Source organism: Oxyura jamaicensis, chromosome 1 (genome assembly GCF_011077185.1).
Source record: "Oxyura jamaicensis isolate SHBP4307 breed ruddy duck chromosome 1, BPBGC_Ojam_1.0, whole genome shotgun sequence".
Taxonomy (NCBI): domain Eukaryota; kingdom Metazoa; phylum Chordata; class Aves; order Anseriformes; family Anatidae; genus Oxyura; species Oxyura jamaicensis.
The window spans coordinates 122,527,223-122,554,951 of NC_048893.1; the positions used below are offsets into that span (position 1 = coordinate 122,527,223).

At 40.7% G+C, this 27,729-nt stretch overlaps 1 protein-coding gene across 2 annotated transcripts in view; it reads right to left on the minus strand.

The window, feature by feature from the left end:
• SMS (spermine synthase) overlaps window positions 1-14,383 on the minus strand; it is a 49,101-nt gene extending 34,718 nt beyond the window's left edge. Inside the window, exon 1 of one of the 2 annotated variants that reach the window (XM_035310970.1) lies at window positions 14,245-14,383. In XM_035310970.1, coding sequence (XP_035166861.1) covers window positions 14,245-14,368 — 124 coding nt within the window. In that variant the 5' untranslated portion in view covers window positions 14,369-14,383. Of the gene's footprint in view, window positions 1-13,451; window positions 13,604-14,244 lie in introns of those variants that run through there. The other variant, XM_035311649.1, reaches the window with a different exon arrangement.
• Between the last annotated feature and the right edge of the window lie 13,346 nt (window positions 14,384-27,729).

The following is a 27,729-nucleotide window of genomic DNA, read 5'->3' on the forward strand; positions in this document are numbered from 1 at the left end:
TCAAGATGCTATGGAAGAGGACTCTTGCCCAGAAATGCACAAAAATCCAACTGGAAATAACCAAAGAAATCTCCAAAAGCAAGCTGATACTTGGTCCATGCAGATACTTCAGTCAGAACACGCTGACTTCAGAAGTGTCAGGTTTAGCATACACAATTTTAGTCCTAACAAAGATTTGGAAGAAAATTTTAAGCTCCATTCAAACAAGCATCCCAAGAACAAGTCATAAGACTTGCCAGTAGATATGGGAATTGACTACGAGTTAATCAATGATTCTGATAAAGCGGCACCTACCCGAATTAGAACGAAACTAGCAAGACACTCACACGAGCAAGTGGCTGTGAAGGCCTGTGCACTATTAAGCTATAAGATGTCCCAGTGAGGCAAGTATAAGCATTTTTGTTTCACATACATACAAGACTAGGCTATTACAGTCATGCAATTTGGTAAGGATCTAGAATTACTTGTAGAACCCACCTGGCACAGGCACTTGGATGCAGTTTATAACTAAATGCCTCCAGTCATGACACATTGTTCCCCTCGGCCATCTATTCAAATGCTATTCTATAGTAATCATTGTTTTATTCCCTGCCCCCAAATTTTACCTTGAAAACCAGTAAGCATAGCCTGCAGACAAAATCAGCAATAGCTTCCAAGATGTTTCTTATTTGTACAACCTTCAAGCAAAGGAAAAAAACCATACCAAGTCATCTAAGTTTTTCTCATCTAGAATAAGCAGACAACTCCAATCAACTAAACTCAGTTTGATAACGTGAAGCCTGTTTACCCATTTGTAAAGTCTGCAATTATCCCTGTCTGTTTTAAACTAGAGACTGAAATTTTTAAACCAGGAAGACTGAAATGGGGGGAAAAGCCTTTATTTTAATTCTCTCTCTGCGCAAAGTGAAGAGCAAGCCAGTTCCCCAATATCTTGGGAAGAACATTTATTAGGTGTAGAAAGGCTCTACTTCTTACTGCTGATATTGCCTAACTGTATGTTCCAAGATATTTACCTTCCATCTTCTATGTCTCACTCATTAACTCTCCACATTGTAATTTTGTGATTTATTGTTAGTTAGAATAAAAAACAAGTTCCGTTCAACAGCAATGAATAATTTAGCTGCTGCCACTCCACAGCACCTCTTCTTCAGTCAGTAGGAAGCACCATTGATGAGTTTGATCCTCATGGACGCAACACCCACAAGGTCCACTATCAATATGAACATTTTTCTTCCCTACCCTGCTGTAAAATCCACATTTGTACCAGTTTTTGTACTTGCACAACTCAACTTTAACCTTCCAACACTCAGTCCTCTTATTTTGAGGAAAGACTGTAGCAGCTCTCCAAGGCTATTATATTCACTAAAACATTTTGGCACTTTAGACACGTGGTCCCCTCTCCTTGCTTGCAATTTGCTTCCTTTCGCTACTCCTTTATTTTCTGCCTCATCTTTTGATAAACCCATGCTCCTTTCCTTCCCTCAGTTCTTATGTCATTACTAAAGTAATGCTGTTGGACAACAATGCTGTTTAATGTTTGTCATACCCTTCCAGACAAGTAAATCGGTGTGAAACCCACTCTGAATTGGTATGCAACTAACTCCCAAATCACTTCACTTCTGCAGCTCTTGCAAGACATTGAAGAAATAAGACGGAGAAGTGGCTCCCTGGAAGAACCAAAGTGTTCGTATCGCATTTAGCCTACCAGCTTGCAACAACTTCAGCGACCGCTGTTGGGTGCGCCTTGGCAGGGACCACAGAATAAGTCACAGATACTTTTCTGCTTCACGAAGATACCAATCCCTCAACTAGCTGCTCCCTCACCACTCTACATCAGATTTCTTTGCTAAGCAGCCAGGCAAAAGATTGACTGCACTCTTCCTGTTATGCGATTAGTTTCAGGAAATTAAAATAACAATGCGTACTTTCATCAGGTCTCCTTTTGGTTATACCACACAAGGTTTGCCTGGGAGGGCTAATTAGTTCTCTGAAGTTGGGAGATTCCTTTTAAGGCATCAGTGGTTGCTTGAAGGCATCACGAAGATTCAGGAATCTCGACATCTCTCACTCAAATCCACTTGCCACCACCTCACTCCAAGCTCAGATATGCTCCGTCAAGTGTTGATAAATGAAAAGGACGGTGGTGATAAAAACAGCAGAACACCTTTGAATCTACATCAAAATGTTAAAGTAGGTTGTCAGGTGGTTTTTGTTTGTTTTCCCACACTTTCAGAAAGCAAACTCAAGTTACCAAGTGTGAAATATTATTTTAGGTATTTGATATTTGCCAGAAGCGATGAAAAGGCCGAGAGTTTCAACTCCAGTGAGCAGGAACAAAAACATAGTACAGAAGATTTGATATACATATTTCTCAAAACAGTTAGTGACCAGTCAGTTCAAGCCATGCAGCCTTGGCAACCATGTGAACTCCAAGAAGAGATGCTTTGGAACAGTTGCAGACATTCCTCTGGAGTTTTAGCAGCCAAAAAGCCATTAACTGATAGCCATCTGTCAACATGAGGGCAACTCAAAGTCCACAGTTCTTGTAAGCACCCAGGCTGGCCTCATGCGTAACACCAGCCAGTTTCATCCAGATACTCCAACTCTGATCTCAGTAATCTGTTACTGGACCAGACTATCTCTAAAAATATTGTTTTAAGACCTCCTCATACCAGAGGATTTACAAAATCTCTGTAAATTACGGGAACAGATTACATCTCATCTGAGAACATCCACCCCATTTCCAGCTTCAAATTCTTCTAACCCTGAATTTGAGCCCTTTCCTCTAGCAAGCAAGAATGTAACACAACCAGAAGAGTAGGATGCATTAAAGCACTTCAATATGCCTTGGCACTTCTGCTGCATTTTTCCCTTGGTAGCTACAATTTTAATAGAGAAAGGTGAAGAGAAATCAAATGAAATTAAGTACTTTATTAAGAATTCATGAAGAGTTAGCACACATTCAAAATGTGTGAATATGCTGAGAGCAGTAGAACAGCCTTAATGACTGGCACCTTCTGTTCAGAGCCATGCAAATTCACCTTTTCAAGACGTTGTGCTGGGCAAGTCTGAAGCTTTTTTAAAATCCAAAACTCACAAGAAACTTTAGGCTCCAGTGCCTGTATTTTAGAGGTTTTAGATTTTTTTTTTAGACTCTAAAAAAAATGTAAAAGAAAAATTGCAGTTGGAGTGCCTACCCTTCCCTTATTTCTCATCCTCAGCCTCACCCTACTAGGGCTCCTCCACTCTCAGCATGAGAATATACAGCAGTACTTAATAGTTTGCAGACAACTAGTTAGCACTTAGTCACCAACCCTTACGGGGCATTTTTTTTTTTTTTTTAATGTTTTCAAGTTTTAATTAAAAGCCATACTCCTTTCATCCTGGTTAAAAGCATCTTCCTGCATGGAAACATGAGTGCAGAACACACTAATGCTTGAAATATGCTACCCAAAGAGATCCACACACAAACATCACAGGCTTAGCTAAGAGTTCAGAACAACCATTGCCTGAATTGTTCCTTTTGTCTCAAAAGTGAGAAAATAAACCCACCCCTCACATTTGTGTAAAAGGACCCCCCTCTAAATAAACCCCTAAAGACAGATTTCATGAATCCCCAGGACAAAGAAGCTATCTTTTGCTTGACATGTTAACAGATACTTGCAAAAATCAACCTGCTTTAGCAACAAGCATAACTCACAGTACTAAGTTTTAAGACTGTTCTACACAAGTTAAAAAGCAACCTGCTCCCTCCCCAAAGCCACTCTCTCCCAAGCCTGTAGACCCTGCTCAGAGCAGGGTCCGTGGCAGCAGGTTGCCCAGGGCCACGCCAGTCATGTTTGGGCTGTCTCTACAGACTCCTCTGCCTCCATGGTAAACCTGATCCAGTGTTCAACCAACCTCACAGTGATTTTAAAAAATCACATTCAGCAAGAATTCAGTCAGAAGCAACAGTACAGTGACCATGAACATCTGTTCATTGCCTTCCACAAGCAGTGCAAAGTGGATGTGTATATAGAAACAGAAGCATCATTGCCAGAGATGCAGCCTGTTGACCTTCTGTTATTCAAGTGTCATTAACGCCTTTTCCCACTCTCCCTTTCTGAAATCTTCTAAGAAGTGATATTTTCCTTTGTTTTTCAACTCTTACACTAAAGGGGAGTAAGATTTTTTTTTTCTAATCTCCTTTAAGGTGATACTCAAAGAAATCTTTATGATTTCAGCAACTACAGGTCTATGAGCTACAGACACTTCAGTAACAGGAAAGTTACACTAGAAGAATTACTCATTCACTCTTCCCTCTATTCAAAGCTTTTTGTAGTAGGATAACCCAAAATTTAATCAACTATACATATAAAACTAAAAGTGATCTTATGTATTAAATATCCCAGTGTTGTTTTTTTGTTTGTTTGTTTGTTTTTTGTGAATACGAAGTTCCTGAAGGCTTCTGTAGCCTCAGCCTCAAAAATACATTTGGACATTGGTGCATTAAAATCTCAGTTATTGGGTGACAATGTTAGTGGGCTGGATTAAAATTAATCCAGTATTAATTGGATGACCTATTACCAAACTGCAGACTAACAGTAACATCGTATCTCAAAGTAACACTAGTAAGCACATACCTTGCAAAATGGACCTTACAGTCACTAGCTTGGCACTTATGTTTAACACTGTTTTCACAATTGTGTATTAATCATTTGAAATTCAACACTGAGAATGGCTCCATAATCAAGGAGGAGTGAAAAAGCAGAATGCTTGCAGTGGCAGCATTTGAGAGTCAACGTTTAATTTCTCCACTGAGTTTTTAAAAAGGCAAAACTTAGAAGAGTAGTAAAATTCTGCTACAAGTACAGATAAGGCAGCTAGAATTATTTCAGTACATTCAATCACAAAACACCATGACAGTTTAATTAGTGAGAGCAGAACATAAGATTTATTGAACTATATATCACAGCACTCCCACCCTTTATCTCAAACTCCCATGAAATTTCAAACACATCATTTAAATGAGGAAGTAAGGAATGCTAACAAGGTTGTACTGTTTATTCCTCATCATGCAAGATCTGTTACAAATGCTTCCCTAGGAACAGTAACCCTTCCATCAAGGAGATTTTCTTACTATAACAGGACCTCTGCTGCATAGCAAACCTGCACCAGCAGCAGAGCACCATTACTGTAAAAAGGACTGTAATATATAATTACTTTTTGTCACTCCGAGTGAATACCACATTTTGGGTAGGAATGGTCATTCTACATCTATTTTATGGTTTGGTGTAACTATGCTGTTTATGCTTTTAGAATACACCAGAAGCATACAATCTAGGACAAGAATACACCACAATCCTAGAGGTGTGGCTTTTAAAAAAAAAAACAAACAAACAAAAAAAAAACATTATCACTAGAGAGAACACCACAGTAAAGGAGAGGAATGAAAAGACCAAGAAACATTGAAGAGCATACTCATTGCATGAAATATACTTCTTTTATTCCCTTCCCCTTCTTACCAGGGCAGCAAGCCTTCAGGTGAGCCAAATTGCAAAGTCAAGCATCAGAATAAAGTTAACTTCTCATAGGTACAGGCATCTTTATGAAAAAAGAGACAGAAGTGCCTATACAGTGCACAACATTTTTCTATTAAGACAAGCTCAGCATTTAATAATTTGTTGCAATTTTAAGATATGCTTATATTCAGTTCTAATCTCAATTAAATTAACCCAAAGTTTTAGAAGTCCAAATACACTACAGAGTTGCAGTGATCTCAGAACATTCAAGTCAAGAGCATTAAGACGTTATAGCATCTTAACATGGATAAAACATAGATCTGTGACCTTTCAACCTGTAGCTGGGTTTAACATACTCTTTCATTCTTCTTTCTCTAGTTTCTTTACCAGCTGCTCCGTAAGTGGCTGTTGCACACAACAACTTGGAAGTGACCTACCTGGCCATAAATTAATGTGACTTGAGACAGCCAAAACCAGAACTTAAGTAGAAGCTCTTGCTAGTGCCACACTAAAATGCTATGGAAGAGAAATTAAAGGGCGGAAGAGGGAGTTCCACAGAAGAACTGCTTGTACAGTGTGTAAGAATCTTATCACAGCAATGAAAGAATGCTTTAATGTAAAGATAATTAATGATTGTATTGGTTTAGTGACTAAGTTTGTTTTCTTACTTAAATAAAGCACCTAACACACATGAAGTTATTAGCTGTGCTACCAAGCCTTTTCAAGCACAGGTTCAGTCACTACAGAAAGAACAGGAAGAAAAAACACTTTATACTAATTTAGAGCTTACTCACACTTGAAAACTAACTTTAGGTGTAGACATAAAAGTGCTTATTAATGAATTTTTATAACCATGTGCCACATACTAATTTCCCCACCACCACTACCCAGTCAGCCCAGAGGGGCACTTCCCAATTAACATTTTGACTTTTCAGAGAAGATCAGAGCCTGACTGCAAGCCACTTTGCTTTTTAAGATCAGGCAGTGGGGTAAGGTAGGATGAATCCTACCGACCAGCTGAGGATGTAAGTATCTTGGGGATTGTTACAAATGCAGCCACACACTCGAGCAGAGATTAGGTCTTGCAGACTGATGCAAAGAAGGCTTAAAACAGGTCACTTAACCAAAGCAGCTCAGCCTTGTTAAAACATCTACTAACTGTATTTTGCTTGTCTTCACAATTTTGTCCCCCAGAATCTCTATGCACTTGCTCACCTGACAAATACCAGCTAGAACTTAGAAGCTTAGAAGAACATCAGGTACATGCAGCCTCTGCATGATGATGATAGAGATCCTGTGGAGATCTCTAGGAGCAAGTATCTACCCTCCACAACAGCCTCCCTAAAAATGTGTACCATTACAAAACAATAAGCAATCAAACACTGCAGACACTAGTCTGCAGGAAAGCTCAGTCTTCACGGTCACCATTGGTAGAATACAGAAGAAAGGAAACCTTTCACTGTAACAATGGCTGCCTACAATAGAGCCAGAAAAGTCAAGGTTCACACACTTGCAGCATGTCTGAAACCAAAACTACTTGAGGGGAAGAATGAAGATAAAGAATCACCACCTTCCAGAACCTACATTGGTTATATTTGCATGACCATTTGATTATCAACTCTGACATAACTGAGGAAACAGTTACTCAGCCAATCAAGCATCACAAACAAGCTTTTCCTGGCTTACTTACTGCTTGTAGATTCACCAGCATCCAAGAGCTCACTTCTGATGGCTCCCACACCACAATGCACTGTGGTGTGTTCTCTTTAAAATTCATCAGAGAACATATCAATGGCTTTTTCCTCATTTGATTTTGGCAAAGCTTCTAGAAGCCCTTCTTACTGCTAGGAGCATTTGAGGGAACATTTCCAGCCAGCTATTAGAGGAACGTCTTTCAGTTCAGCAGGGTGAGTCCTACAGAACACTCCACTAGTGAAAAAAAGTTTAAGACATCAAATTCTGGCAGCCTGGACAACTCCCAAGCAAAAGCTATTTGAGCACAGCCCCTACACAGAAAAAGAGAGGGAAGATAAAAGCAGCAAAGAACTGCCGGATCACACTACCTTCTGCAGGTACACAGTGATGACATGCAGATTTAAAAGAATGCTAGAAACAATCTCTTCAATTTACTCTGACATTGACATATGACTTCTTCCTGGATTTTCCAGAAAAATGAACACTTTAAGAGTAGTTTTGCTATACTTGGAATCTAATTACAGCTAACCGATTATTAACTTTTTAATTGCTAATCTTCTGAAGTAATGCAAAACAGTTCATCAGAAACCCTGCCATCCTGTAGTAGCTCTAGAAGAAACACTGATAGGCCTTAGAAGCAGCATCTGACATCCTGAGAAATCACACTACTCTGTTTAGTTTCCCCTACCCTGTAATGGTATTACAGGTTTTTCCACTTTGTGTAAATTCATTATTTTTCAATACAGATGAAGCCTTTGCGCACCAACAGACTTGAAATATACAAAATTAATTACATGAAATATTTGTCACACTGCTCTGGACAACATATAGGAAGCATCTTTCATCTTTTAAATGTTTAAGACTAACAATCTGGCCTCCCCGAAGACTTGCTGCTTGGTCAAGTTTCATTTCGCATGGGAAGGCTGCATTTCATTAAACTTCTTGTAATGCCGTACCCCAACAGATCATTAGTGCTGAGCAGTACCTGAAGCCGGAAGCCAAAAGATATCTGCAGACCAACATTCTCACGCCTTATGTCTGGCACACCACCTTTGCACACAGTGTATTTACGTGCTCAGAAAGCTTCCTTTATCTGACACATGGCTTGAACCTTAACATCAACAAATGTGGTTTCAACACCTCAGCTCCGCTAGCTTCATTTGTAAAGTCATGTGTAAACTCAAGTCCATCAACTGGTATATAAAGAATGTTCACATTTTAAACAATATTATCACCTGTTGAAACACCCTCAAGCCTGAAAGAACGTTTTGTAGAGTTACTTGAAACATCTTATAAACTGGACTTTTCAGAACAATATGACCAATTCTTTTTTATATGCTTAAGGATGTCAAACACTGCAGTACATAAAGCAGTATTATTCAAACAGCTATAAAAAAATGGATGTGAGGACTGTTGAATCTTTACACCCCCTAGACCATAGGTATTCAGGCTTCACCTGATGGCATTTCTTTATGCATAGAAAATGGGCCAGAAGTCTAAGACGTAGCATTACCAGCAGAGTTAACAGCACTTTCTTACGCTGTAATGGATGCTTCGGCCTGGGCAGCTTCATGTATTTTAACTCATTTGTAAAGTAGTTAGTGCCTCTGCTTTAAAAAAGTGCCTCAAAAATAAAACACACACAACCCACCCTTTTTGTAAATGAAGCTCATCTTCAGTAAGCACAATTATAGAGCAAAACACTAATCAAAGAAAAAAATCTGCAAGTCAAATACAATATCCATGGTGCCAGTTCAGGTACGTATGCACAAGAAAGCTGTTAGTAAATATTTCACCTCTTAATATATCACCCACATCTAAAATGTTAGTGGATGTGAGGTGCTGCAGCTATTAGCCTTTTTTATTATTTAAATGCATTCCTGCTGATGACAGGCTTAACACTTCTCAGGGATTTTTTTTTTCCACATAGACTGTCAGAATTAAGCAATGGATCCCACGGACAGGAACTACAGGCAGAAGACCTAAAAAGGAGGATCAGCCTGCAGGTCATACCCTCTTCTTTCCATCTCCTTAAAAAACACTAAGGTGAAGAAAAAACAGAACACATACATGCACACATCCACTTACCCCTTTTCTTAGGGACCAAAGTTTCTTTCTTACCTGCACTACAGCCCGGGAACTCCCAGTGTGAGCAAATCCACACAGTTTCACTTGTTTCTTTCATTAACTGCATCAGCTCAAGTAATCTCTGCTTTCCCCCCCCCAACAGCTCACTCATCTACGCCCTGCCCTCAGTCTTGCCAGCACATCTGTTCATGCAGCTGTACAATGTACCGTATAATCCCCTGTGCCCCAAGCAATAATCCCAAACAGTAAAATGTAAAACACTTAAAGCTAGTTTTCCAGCAAGTTCTTACCTTTTCAAAGAAACTTCCCAACATAAGGAACAAAGAACAAGTCTGAATGGAGTCTCCATATATCTTTCCCTCTCATTAAAGGATCTCGATAAACATTAAGGATTTATGTATTCAACAGCACAGAAAACTAAGCTTCTACAACACCTTCATGCATGGATGAAAACACTCCCATATATGAGCAGATTTACATTATGCAGTAATCTAAACTCAATTCTGTAAAGGTATAAGACCTCAAGCATTACATACTTTCATAACAAAGCCATTAAACCAAGTAACTCAAACCCCAAATTCCTCATTTCTGATGAACTAACCAATTAATAAGAATGTCATTAGCCCAGAAGTAAAAGGCATGACTAAAGCGTTCTCTGCCCCAATTAAGGAAGGTGAATGAACAGTATCCTTTTTCATAAAGGAGAGGTTTGTTAAAACAGTCTGCGTGCATTGCAGGATAAGAAACATTACGCTGTCTGCCTGCTGAAGTTGTCTGTTTATCTGCTCAGAAAGCCACAGATAAACAAGATACTTCTGCCCAACAGATCAAGCCCCACACTTCCTACTTTAATGAGCTTCAGGAGACTACCATAAAGTCAGGTTGTGTTAGCCAGCTGACAAAGATTCAGTCCTGCTTATATCTAACACCTTTTTTTTTTTTTGACATGAAGATGCATCATTAGACAAGGTATAATTATGAAGACAGTCAAAACAGTCTTTTTCTTCTAATTAGTAGATTTTGTAGTACATGACTAAAAACCAGCTGTTTTAACTTTTCAGGGGATTGAGGTACATGCTTTCATTCAAGCATCCCCATTCCCAAAGCAGTGTTTTTCTTCACCCTCCCTACCAGTCTCCAGTCTAAAGCCAATATAAAAATGAGAAAGTGGGATTTCCTTTTAACTTCTACAACCACATTTCCATTACTGGCATCACTCAATACAGCCAACAACTACCAGCCTCACAGAAGGATGACACCAAACATTAAAAAAGCCTAATATTCCACTTATTCATTCTCAAGATACTTGCTGGGTACACACTTTTATTCTGAAGAATGAACTGAACATGGACCACAGTCCCATATCCTGAGCAAACTGAATTTCCTAAAGACAACAGGGCTGCCATTGAAGAGTTTTGGCACATGACAAGCAAGTAAGCCCACAGGGATCACCCATCAGAACGCACACCATTCTGCAGCATAAGCAGTAGCTAGCTAATAGCTGTGCAAGTATTAACATGTAATAAAACTCTACCTCAGATCCAAACCCTACTGGAGATCCTACAGAGCTGCATCCCCTCCAGATCCTTTCACCGACATCCAACTACAGCTTCCCTCAGGACCCTCAAAAGGCTGAGGATTAAAACAAGCTACACGCAACAGGATTAATAAGGAGAAATTCCTAGAAAGTGTTAACATCTCAGAAAGACTATCCCATACTTCACAGTCATGTTCAATCCTGATACTAGACAATACCAGCAAAGCTCTTCTTCTTCCTTTTAGGAATAGGAGAATACTGTATAGATTTTATATTGGACATTAAACGCAAACATTATATTCAAGTGGCTTCAACTATCATACATAACTCTTGTATATAACCTGGAACAGGTTGCCCAGAGAGGCTGTGGATGCCCCATCACTGGGGGTGTTCAAGGCCAGGTTGGACAAGGCCCTGAGCAACCTGATCTAGTGGGTGGCATCACTACACATAGCAGGGGGGGTTGGAAGCAGGCAATCTTTTAGGTTCCTTCCAACCACAATCATTCTATGATATGCAGGCTCTTACTTAAGGACACCATGACCATGTACACTTACTGCAAGATGCATTATGATGGAATATCGATAAACTATTGAAAAATACTTGCTCTCAGAGGCTGAAGTCTTGCAAGCTAGGAGTCAACAGCTTTATTAGAACCTACCAAAAAAAACTTGTCAAGAACTGAGGGCAGGTAATGTTTCAAAGAATGAAGAGTGTACATCAACCAAGGAGTTAAATTATGCGTCTTCTAGAATACAAAGATGCTGCAGCTTCAGCTGAGATGTAATGGTAATATTACGTCACAAGATAATAGAAGGTTCTAAGCCACACATCTGATTGTAGTAAGTCATTTCAGAACATTCAGAAAATTTACTAAGTTACAGAAAAATAGTTGATGATCCATGATTTTGCATTAAAATTTAATTCCCTTAACACAAGTTTACATTCACCAATCTTTCTCTACAGACAACTCTTTATGGCTTGACCACAAGCATTAGATGAGAGGAAAATGCCACATGAGAAGTACACTACAGCCAACTTCGGAGCTGTCATGGGCTCTGAAGAGTTCTTTGCCTCTCACTACAAATACCTATTGTGCTGAAACAAACACAAGGAGGAGAAAAAGTATCTTCCCTCCTTTGGTCTGTGCAGCAACATTTCTGCAGTTGTTCCCCACCCCCATTTAGGTGCATCCATCCTAATTGGTGAAAGATGCAAGCATTGTCTTCAAACGAAAATGGAAATAGAGTGAGAAGTGTTTAAGATCATTATCATGGTCTCTATTTAATTAGTGGTGTAGTTTCAAATATCACAGAGCAGTTAACACAACTCCGGTTTGTTCTCAGTACACCTAGTCCTACACCATCCCCTGACATTTCTGACTCCTCTGCAGATGCCAGCACTGCAACGCATGAGAGCTCTGTGCAGCAAGCAGGCAGAGATCACTGCACTGGGGCTGGGGAGGAACAGGAGGTTCCACAAAACTGGATTTTTGGCTGGCTTAGCTTCTTGGTTCTGTTCATACTGTTGGACGCAGTGCTTAGGGACATGGTTTAGTGGGTGACATTGGTGGTAGGGGGATGGTTGGACCAGGTGGTCTCAAAGGTCTTTTCCAACCTCAATAATTTTAAGGAAAATGGCAGAACTACATACAGCATGCTTGGTGTCTGCTTACCGTCAGTAGCTAAGCTGCACTGTAAAACCTCGCCGTAAAACCACCCAGAAGACTTTCACCTTGAAGCTTATTTGCATATTCTAAAGCAAACTGCTTTGATAGCAACTCCATTCACATCTTCCCCTCTCTCTGCTCTCAGCATCTCCCTGAGGCTCCAACGCAGCAACGCCACGAAGGGCACAGTGTGCAACAAAGCCCTGGGGACAGAGAAACCCCTCTCCCCACTCAACCTATCGACAGATTTTCTTTGTAGATGCGGAGAATTGCCTTCACTCCTACCTCCCTGCAAAAACAAACAGCACACAATAAATGGAAGTGTTGCGTGGGGGGGGGGACCAGGCAGCAAGTGGCCGGAGGGGGGTCTCACCGCCGCCCCTGCCCGCGCAGGGCCCCAGCAGAGCTCCCCCCGAACGAGGCCTTTTCACCCATTTTGCCTGCCGAGAAACGTGGTGGCTTCCTCCTGGCTCTCGGCTCCACCGTGCCCCCTACAGCCAGCCGGCCGCGGCGCGACGCTGCCGTTCGTTTCCAACGACTCCCCTCACGCCTCTGCTGCGGGATTAAGGACGAACCCCCTCCCCACCCCCCATGCCTTTCACCCACCCCTTCCCACCCTCACGGGGCCCCACCGCCACCCCAAGGCCTCCATCCCCAGCCCAAGCGACACCCCCGCGGCCGGGGGCCTTGCCCCAGGCAGGAGGCGGCGGCGGGCCCGGCCGAGGCCCCAGCGGGGCCGCACCGCGCAGGCAGCCCGGGGGCGCTGATGGCGGCGGCGGGCGGGCGAGGGAGAAGCGGGGGCACCTGCGCGGCGGGGGTCGGAGCTGGGCTGCCGCAGCCGGGCCGGGCCCAGCCTCGTGGCTCGGCAGGAGGGCGAGCACCACCGCTCCCACCGGGGCGAGCCCCCCGAGGATGGGGAGAAAGGTGTTGGGAAGAGTCCCCTCAGAGCCCCCGCGGGTACCTGTGGCGCCGAGCATGAAGTCCAGGGTGCTGTGCCGCGCTGCTGCCATAGTGAGGTAGAGCCCTGTGCCATGCCTGGAGGAGGAGGCGGCGGCGCGGCGAGCGCGGCGGGGCAGCCTATATGGGCGCGGGGGTTGCGGCGGCGCCGCGGGGGTGGGCGCGCACCGGGCGGGGCTCGGGAGGCCGGGGCGGGGCGGGACGAGATGGCGGCGCCGCGGCCGTTAGCGGGAGGGAGGGGACGGGGCGGGAGGTGGCGCTTGGCCGAGATGGCGGCCGCGGCTGGGTCCCGCGATGGGAGATGGCGGCGGCTTGTCGGGAGCCCCGGTGGCTCCCCGAGCCGGAGGCCGCGGCCCCTCAGCGGTGGCGAGCGCCCCTCGGAGACGGCGGTTCCCGCTCCGGGCCTCCTCACGCCGTCCTGCTGGGGCTAGCCGTTACGGCTGGGGAAAAAAAAAAAAAAAAAAAAACATAAACCAGAAAGCAGTCTCGATTTCCTTTAAGATTCAGTTCGCTCCCCCGCCACCCAAAATCCCCTAATGGTCTCCCAGCGCTAAGGCCATGGATCAGCTTCCAACAGCGATGGGGCCACGCAGCTGCCGCAGAGCTGCTCCTTGCACAAGGCCCGTCCTGAGCAGGCAGGGTGCTGGCTTCAGGCGAAAAGCACCCGAGAATCCTTAAAACCCTTAATTTCAAGTCTTTTTTGTTTGTTTGTTTGTTTAATGAAGGATTACTGTAAAATTGCATGTTGAAGGCACAAACCATACCAGCCATGTGTAGTTACAAACCCAGAAACACACCATCTAGAAGTAGTTGGTGATAGGATTGGTGTTCAATGTTATCAGTTATTGCACGTTTTACAGCTCTTGGTTCCTTTCTTGTAGAGGTTTTGGCAGGATTGAGATGTAATTTGAACAATGCCATGGCATCAATGATTTCATGTGATTCCACACCTTTAACAAAAGAAGTTTACAAGTAATCATTATCGCCCAAGCTAATGTACTACCATTGTTATTTCTGTAAACTGCAGAAACATTTTTTCAGTGTAAGCACATATTGTCCTCATTCAGAACTGTACAATTCCACACATGCCCTGACCAGAGCAAAAACATTCTCTGGTGACCTGCATCAGAGGCATAGATGTCTACAGATCTGCAAGAACTACGACTTTGTCAGGTGGTGTTAATTTGACTCAGCCAATCCATAAGAAGCTTTTTTTGTTTTTGTTTTTGTTTTTGTTTTTCCTCTCTGAATAGCCAAAGTTAGCCAAAAACCTGGGCTTTGCAGGTTCCCATTAAATATTTTTGATCCAATCCTGGATGTTACAGGGGATCATATAGTCCCTCATTCCCCACATGCAAGTAGATAGGGTGCACTTACTGCCATTTCACCAAGATTCCTGCTTTTTCTTATGCCATGCCTTAACAATAAATATATAAATCACTCATGCTTCTTCCCTTCTCCTGTCTTTCTGCTGATTTTTCTTTCAGACATGCAGCTGCAACAAGGCAGCCAAGAAGATTCCTGTATTTTATGATCTCTTCTGTCTCTCACCTTTGCTTACAGTGGCTGCAGTTGCTTCAGTACCTCATTACATAAAGAAGCTTACTGAATTCTTCTTTCCTTTCTTAGACTTCAGTGGCCACGAAGAAATAACCAAAGCCTTTTGTTTAGCTAAACTAATTACGTTATCTTTCCATTGTGGAATAGTCAGAAGAAGGTAATAGTGATGTTGTCACCTAAGTACCTACAAGTATTTGTTCATACGTGCCAGGAGCCTAGCTCAATTATGCCCATATATACCATGAGCAGCTTCACCAGGTTTACGTGGGAAAAAAATAGAACACCAATTTGTCTTGCAGATCTTTTCCTGGCATTAATTTTGCTATTTAAGGCCAAACATTGTGGACTGCTACTAGAAGACAGGTGGAGCATCATATTTTCAATTGAATTTGCTGTGGGGGGGGAAAAAAAAAAAAAAAAAAAAAAAAAAAAGTCATCTTACCATCTTCCTTTTTTTATGGTTGGTAATCACTGGACTTCAACTGAAGAGCTGAAAAAGCTAATGAATTATTTCAGAGAATAGTATAGTCTTTCTCAAACTTCATTTTAAAGGACAGTTATTAGCCACTTGTTATATACGGTCTTACAGAGCAGCAGCATCAGAAAGCCCACAGAATTTAAGCCTCCAGGTGATGGATCCCATTACCAAGGAAGGAACTAACAGACTTCTCTTCCGCTCCTTTGGCATGCCTTACCTTTGCCTACTACTTAACTAGGTCATGCCTGGGATATTTTGTGGAATCTTCCTATTAGAAAATTATACTGAAGGGGAATTTAAAGAAGAGCAATTAAAATAATTAAGGAGATTGAGGGATTGATTTACGAGACAAGATCAAAAGAGCTGGAATATTAAAACACTTCACCAATACTGTGGAGATTGGATGACATCATAGTGTTAAGATTAGCACAGACTATATGGAAAGAGTTTATTCAGTGTAAGGTTACATTCACATTTTGAAGCCTGTAGAGACTGCAAAAGTGGGCGCAACATGGAAAAAAACATTCATGCACCAGTATTTGACCAGTTATGGAATGCTTTGTTCTGAAAAGCAATGGCCCTACCCTTTGCAGGGAGTTTTGATAGATAAGCTAAGGCACATCGGCTGAAGAGAACAATCTTGCAGTGGAAAAAATCTGGGACAAAGACCTTAAATTGTATGCAATAACCTGCACTAGAGGTGCATTTTAGCCTGCATCATCTTTGTTCTCCACGTCCAGTTGAAATTCTCAAACAGAACATCATGGTATTTTTAATTACAGACTCCCAGTTCATCTTCCCTGGCTACATCCACCTGTGTTCATCGGTCTGAAAATATTTCACCTACAACTACCACAACCTCAAGTTCACTTCAGGAATTAAACTATAATTATGAGGTTAAACAACTTCATCATAGACAGCAAAGAAATAGCCTCTAAAAAGACCTTTTTCCTCATGTTGATTGAGATGGTTCGTGATTTTGTTGTTGTTGTTGTTAGTGCTTCATTAGGACTACCTGTATATCTTTCAGCTGTCACTGATGAATATTGTGGTCATCTTGCAATGCTAATTAAAACCTTGAAATCAAACATACCTGTCTAAAATATAGACATGCACACGGATGTCTGTATTTTGCACACACCCCAGACCCAGTTCTTTATATTCAAAATAACGTTAATCAATTTGTGCTAAACAGAGGCATTTGTACAGTACAATTAAATAAGCAGCATAATGTGGTCACCCTGGTAAAGTGACTGTTAGAAAATAGTAACAAAATGGGAAAAGCAGGGGCTAGAAACAAAAAGAAGCTTAGAGTTCGATGCAGACTCCTGGAAACAGTTTAATTGCTTTCACTATTTATGCATCACATTGGGTCACTTCTTAACCCAGACTTTACACCAAAAAAAAAAAAAAAAAAAAAAAGAACAACACTACCACACTTCTAATTATTTAGTATTTGCTTGTAATTGATAGAAGTAACAGTAAACTTGCAAGAGTACGGGATGGAAGATAGAAACTAGATGGACAGTTTTTTTTTAGAAAAGCACAATGGTGAAAAAAGGGTCTTGTAAGTTTGTGTCTTATTATAAAGACAAATCAATGCTTACTGGAGGTGAACATCTGTTTAATATGGCTAAGAAAACTAGAACTTACTATTCTAATGAATTTTCTTCTTTCATTTGTATTTCTACTCTTTTGTCTGAGCATGTTACTGTTTACTAAAACAAATAAAATTTATCTCCCTCTTCTTGGATGCTCACAATCAAATATGTAGACTTGCTAGGGCATTGCTCTAGACTTAAAAGGAAAGAAAAAAAAAGCAAACTATTTCTTTCAAATTAAATTTAGGTACTGCAGAGCGTACATCTTACTGGAAACCATAAAAAAAAAAATAAAAATAAAAAATTTAACTTGAAAAACAAGCATGAGTTGAACAAGGAAACACATTCAAGTAGATTACAAGATGAGTAAAGATCTATTTTATTTTATTTTTTAAGTTCTGCAAACAAGGACCTTGTAGTCAAATTATATCATAGGATGTAAGGCACCTCACAGAATAAGAGAACAATTTCAGGAAGTTTTCGCAAATTCAGATATGAGTTAATTGCTTAAATGAATGCTACCATAAATTGTAGCACCTATTATACTCTGCTTTTTGAGAACCCTCTCCTGGATACCAGCCAGAGTGCTGTATTTGGACCCTTATGGTGGGATTTCAGTTGATCCAGACAGACTACAGCCTTTAGGGCAGAGACTGCTCACCATGGAGGTGAGACCTCATGTTCAGTGGCCCAACAGTCCTGGTCATCCCGCACACCTCCTTCTTCACCCAAAGACCTAGCTCAGCATCTGAGGGATAATTGCAAAGCCTTTTTCAGTGGTCACAGTGCTGGTTATTGTTTGGCTCAGAACAGCCACTGGAGGAACTAACAGGAGAGACTAATGTTTAAACATCTTGCTCAACAGCCAAGGGTTAATTTGAGCAACATGCTCACAAAGATCAGCTCGTAAACAGTATAACCTTAAGTCAGTCATCTTGCCCCATAAATAGTGAATAGCCCAAGAGCCCTTTGAGCTCTCCTGACAAAACAGCAGGCTGCATGCCAGGATCTCCCCTTGGGTCAGGATGGCTCTCAAGGTTACTTCCTTGTATTGAGGGGATCCTTATTGCTGCTGTTGGCACGTGTAATAGCATGTAATAGAAGAAAACCAAGCAAAACTGGGTCTAAATACTCATGGCAAGTCTGGCTAAGTGGTGGTGACCAAATATGATAAGTGAGGATGAAGCAAATGGCTGCAGGCCCAGGAGTCTTTTTACATTTAGGACCCAACCCAATAGATGTGCCTCATTCTCTCACCAGCCAAGTAGCTTATTGGGCTGGGGGAATAGACACCAGGGAGCAAAGCAAACCCTCCATAATCCCCATTAAATCTTTTAGTGAGTTCTACAGCCATCACAAAAGCTGCTTGAATACAAGCCATACATGAACAAGCAACCCATAGTTTCCCACTGTCTGCTACAGTAAATTTTACAATGCTAAAACTACTGATTAGAGAAGCCCCAGCAATTCTTAAACCCTATGTAGTTGCAAAACAGGATAAAACCTGAAGTGATGGAATATAATGAAAAAGAAGGTAGTAAGCTTCCCGAGCAGCTCCCTACATGGGAAGAATTAATACATGGCATTGTTAACTACAGCCGTGAAATGGGCTGGGACAATGTGCCAGCTGAAAACTGAAATCAGAAGCCCCAGGGAGGAGATCATAAAGTAAGACCCATGAAACAAGGAACAGAAAATAAATTAAAGGAAAATAAATGTAAACCCATGCAAAGAGAATTTCAAAAATGGAGAAATGAATTGTGGAGAAAAGCATTACCCCTAGGCATTCACAGAGCCGCCGCGATTGATGGTCAGCTTACTGGCATTGTCTTAAGTCTCATTGTAGCATTCCAGAAATTAGGTAACAGTGAAAGGAAGGAGCATATGGAAAACAACCCCTCTCTTTACCCCAGGAAGTACTTGCAAGGCCTGAAGTAAGAATAAGTACTGCCCAGAAAGTATTGGGCCTGCCTATGTATATGTTACGTATATAAAACTATATTTATATATACATATACATAAAATTACATATGTATAAAATTCCAATTGGTCCTTAAGAACAATTGGCAAAGAGTTTTTAATGAATAAGGAAGCACAAATTTTAATGTTAACACAACCAAGATGCCAAGAAGCTGAGCATGCAATTCATAGGGCAAATATTTAAGATTTCCTATGTAATCTCCATATCAATAAACCGTATTGCTGCTTCTCTCTTCCGAGTGAAATGCATATTATTTCCATCTGCAACAAGTACACTTAGTAATTGAGCTTCAAGCATGACATACTAACAAATTATTTTGATAACAATGAGAAGCAGCCATGGAGACTATTCCTCACCTTCGCCTCCTCATCAGCATCCTCCTTGTCAATGGATTCTACCTTAGCCCAAGGTCCCACCTCTCACCCACACATATGTATTTTTTTTCCTAAGTCCCCGAATGCCACAGGCCTGACACAGTTTCTTTCCATGTTTCTTTTGACTATACAATAAAATTCCCCAGAAACCCAGTTAATATTTCTTCCCTCCCCAAACCAAACGCAAGGAAGGGCTGGATGAACACTGCTTTTCCAGCCCAAACGTAGTAATGCCCCCAAACCATCACATGTCACAGCAAAATGGGATCAAGCTTTTCCTTAAGATGTGTCATCTCTCAGAACTGCCACATGCTATAAGCAGTCCCTTTTGTTGTTTGAAAATAGACCCTGAGAAACTTTTTTGCAACTTCTATCAGATGACATCCCCCACTCCCTTTGCATATCCCATCATCAGCTGATCCATAGTCAGCTCATCAAGTGATCCCAACCCCACATCAGATGATCATTATCTTGGACAGCAATAAAAGGGCTTTCTTGACTTGTCCACCTTCATTATCCTGTCTGTCACATATTCCAGATATAGCTCTTCTGACATCAGGAAGGCTTGCTAATGCTAGTCTTCCTTTATGACCTAAGTTACATTTGACAGCTGCATCAGTTAGTTAAATTGTCTTAACCTCTCCAAGCTGGTGACTTGTAGACCCATCTACCTGTGGTTCACAGGCAAAAAGAACACAGAGAAAAAAAAAAAAAAAAAAAAAAAAAAAAAAAAAAAAAAAGATTCTGATGCCTGGTTTCCTTGCTTGTAAAGCTCATGGCAAGCTCAGGGGATGGAGGCAAAGTAGTTCTAAGGGTGGCTCTGTGTGCTACAACTGCAACTTTAGGATAGCCCTCTCCTGGTTTCCATCTGTGATAAAGCCATTTTTCTATTACTGAAAGCTATTTCTTTCAGTTCTGCTTCTGTTCTGGCTTGTATTTCCTAATAATTACAGTCATTAAACCAGTATTGCTGTTTTCCTAATCCAGCCAAGTCACATCTTGTCTACCATTTTCTCATTTCCCATTTTGTGCAGGTAACTTCAGTGAGAGGTTAGCTCCTGGTTTGCAAAGAACCACACTGAACAGGTAAATCCCCTATGTTTTTTGTCACAGCACTCTGTATCTGGTGGACAACATTCTCCTTTCTTTTGATCTAGATGAGCAGCTACAACTGAAATGATGTCAAAATGAAATCAGACTAATGAAATCTTAACAAAACAACAGAAACAACAAAATAGCACTGAGAGAAATTTTCTTTTATACCTTTAAAAAACTGTAAATTACGGGGAAGTATGCATAAGCTGATAATTTGTAACCCAAGCCTTGCATAATGTGAGGGAAGTATTACTTTTTCTGATCAAAGTGTTTATAAGGAAGGGAGTCCTGCACAAAGAACGGGTGACAAATTGATTAAAATAGGAATTATTTGTTCATCCACAGCCAGCACAGGAGGCAGTAAAATAGATGACCAGAAGAGAGAGAGACTGTAAGAAAAGGACGGTGGAAAAGACATTTTACCTGCAACAGAGACCAGTAATACTTACCTTACTTTACATACATGTACAATACTGTTTCTCAGAAAGTTGTCCCTTCTAGTTATGCTTTCCAATTCTTTTTTGAGTGGTGATGCCTCAATGACATTTTGCAGATGGCCCCAAGCTGAGTGGAGCAGTTGATACAGCAGAAGGAAGGGATGCCATCCAAAGGGACCTGGACAGGCTGGAGAAGTGGGCACATGTGAGCTTAATGAGGTTCAACAAGGCCAAGTGCAAGGGGCTGCACCTGGGTCAGGGCAATCCCAGACATGAGGACAGACTGGGAGAAGAACTCAGTGAGAGCAGCCTAGCAGAGAAGGACTTGGGGGTGCTGGTGGACAGTAAGGTTAACATGAGCCAGCAGTCAGCACTTGCAGCCCAGAAGGCTAACTGCAGCAACAGAGGAGTAACCAGCAGGTGGAGGGAGGTGATTGTCCCCCTCTGCTCTGCCCTTGTGAGGCCTCACCTGGAGTCCTACATCGAGGTCTGGGTTCCCCAGCACAAGAAGGATGTGGGTCTGTTAGAGAGGGTCCAGAGGAGGGCCACAGGGATGATCAGAGGGCTGGAGCACCTCTCCTATGAAGAAAGGCTGAGAGAGTTGAGAATGTTCTACCTAAAGAAGAGAAGGCTTCAGGGGGACCTCATTGAAGTTTTCAATACTTAAAGAGAGCTTATTAAAAAAAAAACGGAGAACAACTTTTTCTTTGTCAGATAGTGATAGGACAAGGGGGAATGGTTTTAAAATAAAAGAGGGGAGGTTTAGATAACATTTTAGGAGGAAATTCTTCACTGTGAGGGCGGTCAGGCACTGGCACAGGTTGCCCAGAGAAGCTGTGTGTGCCCCATCCCTGGAGGTGTTCAAGGCCAGGTTGGACAAGGCCCTGAGGAACCTGATGAAATGGGTGGTGTTCCTGCTTATGGCAGCAGGGTTGGTACCTAGTGATCTTTAAGGTTCCTTCCAACCCAAACCATTCTGTGATTCTATGAATGTGCAGCCTGTAAGAAATGCTGGTAAATGTTAATGTGCATTTTTTTTTTTATCATATCTGTATTATGCACTGGATTTGGGGCTCTAGATGTGAACAGCTGTTGCTGCCAAAGATAGACTTACTGCTGACTTCAAGAGAGACAGAATTTCAGTCTTTGCTTGGTGCCCTGCAGACAGGATTAAAGTTATGCGCTTTTACGTGGCCATTTGACTTTCTAGGCAGAAGTGTACATAACTGCGTTCAAAATATAACACCGTGGAGAATGAACAAAGAACTCAAGTACCTGTTGACAAATCATACTAGCTACAATTACACCACACTATCATAGCTCTATGGGGGGTATTAATGTATGTTTACTAGATCAGGTTTTTGATTATTAGCAGAAGTATTACCATCTTGCCTGGCATAGTTTTGACTGCAAGTGCAATATAAGTTCTAGTTAAAGATATGGTCTCTTCCTCAAAGTGATCTCCAGACTAAATAAAGGTACCTGCCTTAAAGACTAAAGCAGTAGTGCAGGAAGGGTGTTCAACATTAGGGTCTCCTGTGAGCTCTGTGAGTGAAGATCGTCATTATAGAGATTTTCAGTTGTCTACAGAGCAGAAGTCTATATTGGATCTGGTTGTCTCGGCTGCCTTCACAGTCAGCAGAACCATTTTTAAGATCAGATTCATCTCATCCTGCATCAGATATCTAAAATAGATCAAATTTTGGTCTTCTTCTCTCTATTCACAGCTCAGGTGAATGCTAGTCTGGCATTCCACATCCAGACACACTGCTCTGCACAGGCTAAATGTAATTCCTTCTATTCCAAGGTATTATTAACATGAAATAAGTATTGCCATGTGAGGGGCTAGAACAGTGATTATATAAAAGTTTTCTCCTTAGCATCAAGTTTTGCACAAACTTCTCCATTCATTTTCTATTGTAAATAAGAAACAGCATGTGCTTAGGAAAGAGAGATGACTTTTCCAAGGGAAAAACAATACAGTATGAGAATACCGATCAACTCAGCAGGCCGTGATCTCAGTTTCTTGGCTGTCAGATCATTTTTGAGTTTATTAAAGGCATCACAGAAAGAAGTTGGAAGGACTATGGTTATTCACAGGCAGGTCCTCTAAGATGTTGCCAGGTAGCACCTAATTATAAACGTGTTTTTAAATACGAGGTAATTAAATCAAAAGATAGAGTCAGCAATATAATTGAAAGTGAATGATCTATATCTCACCTAAATAGTTTCACAATTAGAGCTACAATGAATCGACCAAATTTGGAGAAACACAGAGAAATGTAGTTAATCTTCCGAAATGTACATTAAAATATACTAAACTTACTAATAAAGTAAAAAATGAAAGTAGAAGGTGTTTTGTTGTCTGATATCAAAACTTCACTAGAACCCAATAAAGTAATAGTTTGCACTAATTAAAGCAAAATGGCTTTTGGAATTAACATAAAAAACTTTCAGCCTAAAACAGCCTATTGTTTTCAACATCAGAAAACTTATGTGTTCTTGCAACCTAAAAGTTTGTCATATAACATGTAATTGATTGTGGAGTTTGGTCCCTGCTGGTGCATTTAATAAAATGTCTCAGCTGAAACTTTAAGAGAATTATCCTGTCTTCTAATTACAGAAGTAGGCTGAGTCAGATCAATGCTTAATTCTTAAACCGCTACTGATTATTCCACCTTGGATAAGTTAGAGTCTTTCTGAAATGTGGTGTTAATTACTTTCTTTATCTACTAGTTCGTAAACCCATGAGGACACAAGCTGTTTCAATAGTGACTTTTAAAAAAATACTAATTCAACAGCTAACTGTAGATTTCACTTGTGAAGAATATATTTGATAGTCTACCTGAATTTTCTATTCTTGCATTATATTATCTGAACAATTTCTCAGACATTCTTTATGATATTCTCCTGTAAGTTAATCGCTAAGTTAAAAAATCCTTTTTTTTTCCATTTTTTTTTTCACCATTCTGACACTTAATTTTTATCTGAAAGAACTTCTGATGAACACAGAATGCACATAATGGCATGTGTAGCTATTTTTAATGATTGAGTAGTTGTTCAAAGGAGAACAAGAAGTTTGCTTAGAGGTTTTGAATGCAGCATTTATATATTGAATACAGTGCCGGCAATGTTAACCTAGAATACGAGAAAATCTGAAAATTAACCAGATAGGAATGCTTACTATATGCAAAGTTCAAACACAACATATTTTGGGTTTGCATTTTTTTCCCCAGCTTTGGAATTCTGGAAGGTTTTCTTCAAAGAGATGAGAAACAAGCAACATTTTCAAATACTTAAAGAGATTTCCAATAGAAGCTGCGGCCACATTATGCTGATAATGCCCGAGTAGAATTTTCAAATGCAGGAATTTCAGGCTGAAAATGAAGAGAGAAATGCAGATGTCAACATAGAGACAGAACAAAAGAATTTCTCATACAAAAATTAAACCATTATTGATTTCTTCTGTCCAGACATAGTTAAAAGGTAAAAACTTGCCTGATGAATTTTATGTCAAAGTACAAGCAATGAAGATGCCAGTTGCTTTAATAAAAAAAGGTGTAGGATTGCTCATCTATGTAAAGGAAGGCTAATTCTACAGTTTTGTAATTTAATAACTTCAAATATCTCACATGATAGCATGCAATTGTATTTTATTTTTTAAGGTTAGTAATTTAGACTCTTCCTTTGTGTGTGCATGAATCCTGAAAAGAGCAAGTAGCTATTTTATTTCCTGTAAGTCCACGAGTCCAGCTCTACCATCATTACATGCACAAATACAAATGTACATGAATGGATAATCTCCTTATAATTTCTGGCGTGGAAATACCTTAATTTTTCAGTTGTACTTGACAAAGAGGTTGCTTTTATGACCTAAAGTAAATGGCGGGCATCAGAAATAATTAGGTTGGGCTGGCTCCTCTGTTTTGTTGGAACTGTTACTGTGCCGGGTTTCAGTTGTAAGACAGAAAGAATGTTATTGGTTCACACCTGCAGGGAATTAGAAATCGTGGTTAGTTTTGTCTTCTGATCTAGGCAGTGATACAGCAGCACTGAGTTTGTATTCTGATGAATTCAAGAAAAAAGCTGCTTTGTTCTGAATGCTCACTTTTTCCTTACTTCTTTTTCTGCTTTGCCTTGTGTTCAAGGGCTACATCTGTCACAGCCTACAATACTGGCTCTCATTGTGCCTAAAGAGCTCAGGTTGGTGTCTCGCCAAGTCCACACAACGCCAGAAGACATTGATTTGAAAAGACATTAGAGGCAGCTGAAATGAAACTTCTGGATTATATTTCCTTCTTGATTCCTATTTTAAAGTATTCACTATTGTACTTCTCTTCATCACCTACTCAAACTAATATAGCTCCATGCAACAATAAACAGGACCAAACTGCCAGCCTTTAACTTCTACTGTTTGCTTAGGAAGTGTGTGGGAGCTAATCTGAAAGAGTATTAATTCATTTTCTGACCAAATGTATGATGAATGACAGATTTTGCAGTGAAAGTGGCTCAGGAAAAGGTAAGACACATTCTCTCTGTAATAGCCATGTTTGACTATGTCAAACAAAGCCACAGAACTTAACTCTAGCCAATATATTAAACAGACTTTTTGGAACAAAATTATGCAGTTGCCCGACTCCATTCTTTTAGAAACCTTTTCCACAGATTTCATTACACTCTGACATCACTATGCTATGCCACTGAGAGCTGATGACAAGAGTAGCCCAGGGCTTTCCTGGAAGGTGAGACCAATTGTCCTCTGCGTTATGGGCAGCCAATGCAGCCAGGCCTTTCCAGCTCCAGCCCTGTAGGAGGGCAGGAGTAGCTTGCCACTCCACTTTCCAATGTGCTGCCTTGTGTCGACACAATTCAGCAGGATTAAAGGACCTAAAAGACAAAAGCTTATCCCATCATAAAGTGAGCATGAATGATGGCATCAGTGCCTCGTGTCTGTCTGATCTGCAGAAAAGTTATCCATGGCAGCACTTTCTGATGGTGTTGAAACATGTGCCGTAGGGGAAAGCAGGAAGGATCCGCAGCAGAGTTGCAGGGGAAGCCAAGGCTGTCAGAAGAAATACTATCAGGCATCTTACTCTTTAAGTATTCAGCTCCTCCAAAAATGCAGTCTGGTCAACCTTCCTACTCCTGGATCTTTCCTGCCAGTTGCAAGACTGTGTCATTACGATTTTGCAGGGTGAACCTAAGGTAGTCTCTTTCTTTCTTAAATTTCTTGACAAGTCTATTATTACTAAGCATACAGGACTGTTTAAACTACTGACCACTTGGCAATAAAGTGGCTTTGTTTTGAATGAGTTTTATTGTTCTTTCATGGACAGTGCAAAACTAAAATTACATTTTTAAAAAGTTTGCATGTGCTTTGTTCAAAACAAAAAAGATATTTTTTGATGGGGAAGATCCCCTGGTTTCGTGCTTGTAGACAACATTTCTAGTCAAATTTATGTTGTTAGGAGCATTAGCTTTAGGCATACTTCTGATAGTAAGCCTCATTTCTACCTTCATAATAATTCATGGAGCCTAACTCTTAGGGACTGGTTTCTGGAAACAAATGTCAGTGCATGTGTTATTTGCAGACTAGTCCTGTTCATACAAAACACATCGTGCATGGCATATTTCATTGCCTGGATTATATGCAGGCTGTTTGAATGGTGACCCCAAGTAACACATTTAGAGTATATCCTTCTGTAGATTGAAGCTGTTCAAAGTTCTATTTATAAGTTGTTTAGAAGTTAGATGTCTTGTAAATGTTCCTGTCCATGAAAGCAAGAATTCCCACTTCAAAAGTAATACAGAGATGTACACATTTATTCACAAACCAGTCTCTGGACTGTTTTTATCAATCCTAGAAACCCATTAAATCAATGACATTTTCTCTCTTCATCTAGCTTGCAGTCAAGCCCACAATCACGTTTCCTGAGTGCCTTGAATGTTTAATCAGTAAACACTTCAGGGAAATATTCAACTGCAAACAAAATCTATCATTATGGGCATGTCATAAACACACAGGGAAATTCCTACTTAATTTTCTAAAATTGCTTGCTTACACAACTAAATATGTGGGATTAAACTGACTTTAAGAAAACGTAAACTGAGAAGCAATAAGATGCATACATTTTGTTTTGGCCCGGTGCTTCTTCTGTAGGATTTGCAAAGATGTTATCATGCAGCATTTCGGTCATGGCAGGATTGAACTGGAAATTGCTTGAGAAGAGGTGTTGGTTCAGTAAAAGGTTGCTATAAAACTGAAGGTCATGTTTCAAGCTGCTTGAAATAACATCTGTTAAAAAGAAGTCACGCACCTGTGGTGTAAATACGAAAGTGCTAGCTAACAGGAGCGGGAGGTAAAAAGACAAAATAAGATAAGTACCTCTGCATGAAGGAAAAGCAATGGAAATCTGTATGAACTTTCTCTAATCCTTATATGCCTTCTGCAGGTCCAAGCCCCAGTCATCTCTCCCATTTCCCCTCTGAATATCGTGTCTCCTCAGGTCCATTCTCCTTTTTTCTGCACAATCACCATTTCACATGTTTACTGACTGGAGACCTCCTTCTTTAATGCTCTCCCATTTATTTTCTCTCCACCAGCTTGGCTTTTCATTTGCCATATGCTTCTCCAGCCCTGCTTCTGTCTGTAGCTCTTTGATAGCTATTTCACCTTATTATCTTTTGTTCATCTTACTATCTTGAATCGTTATTTAGAAATTAGTGGAGATATCTTGATTTTCCTGTACAAACTTC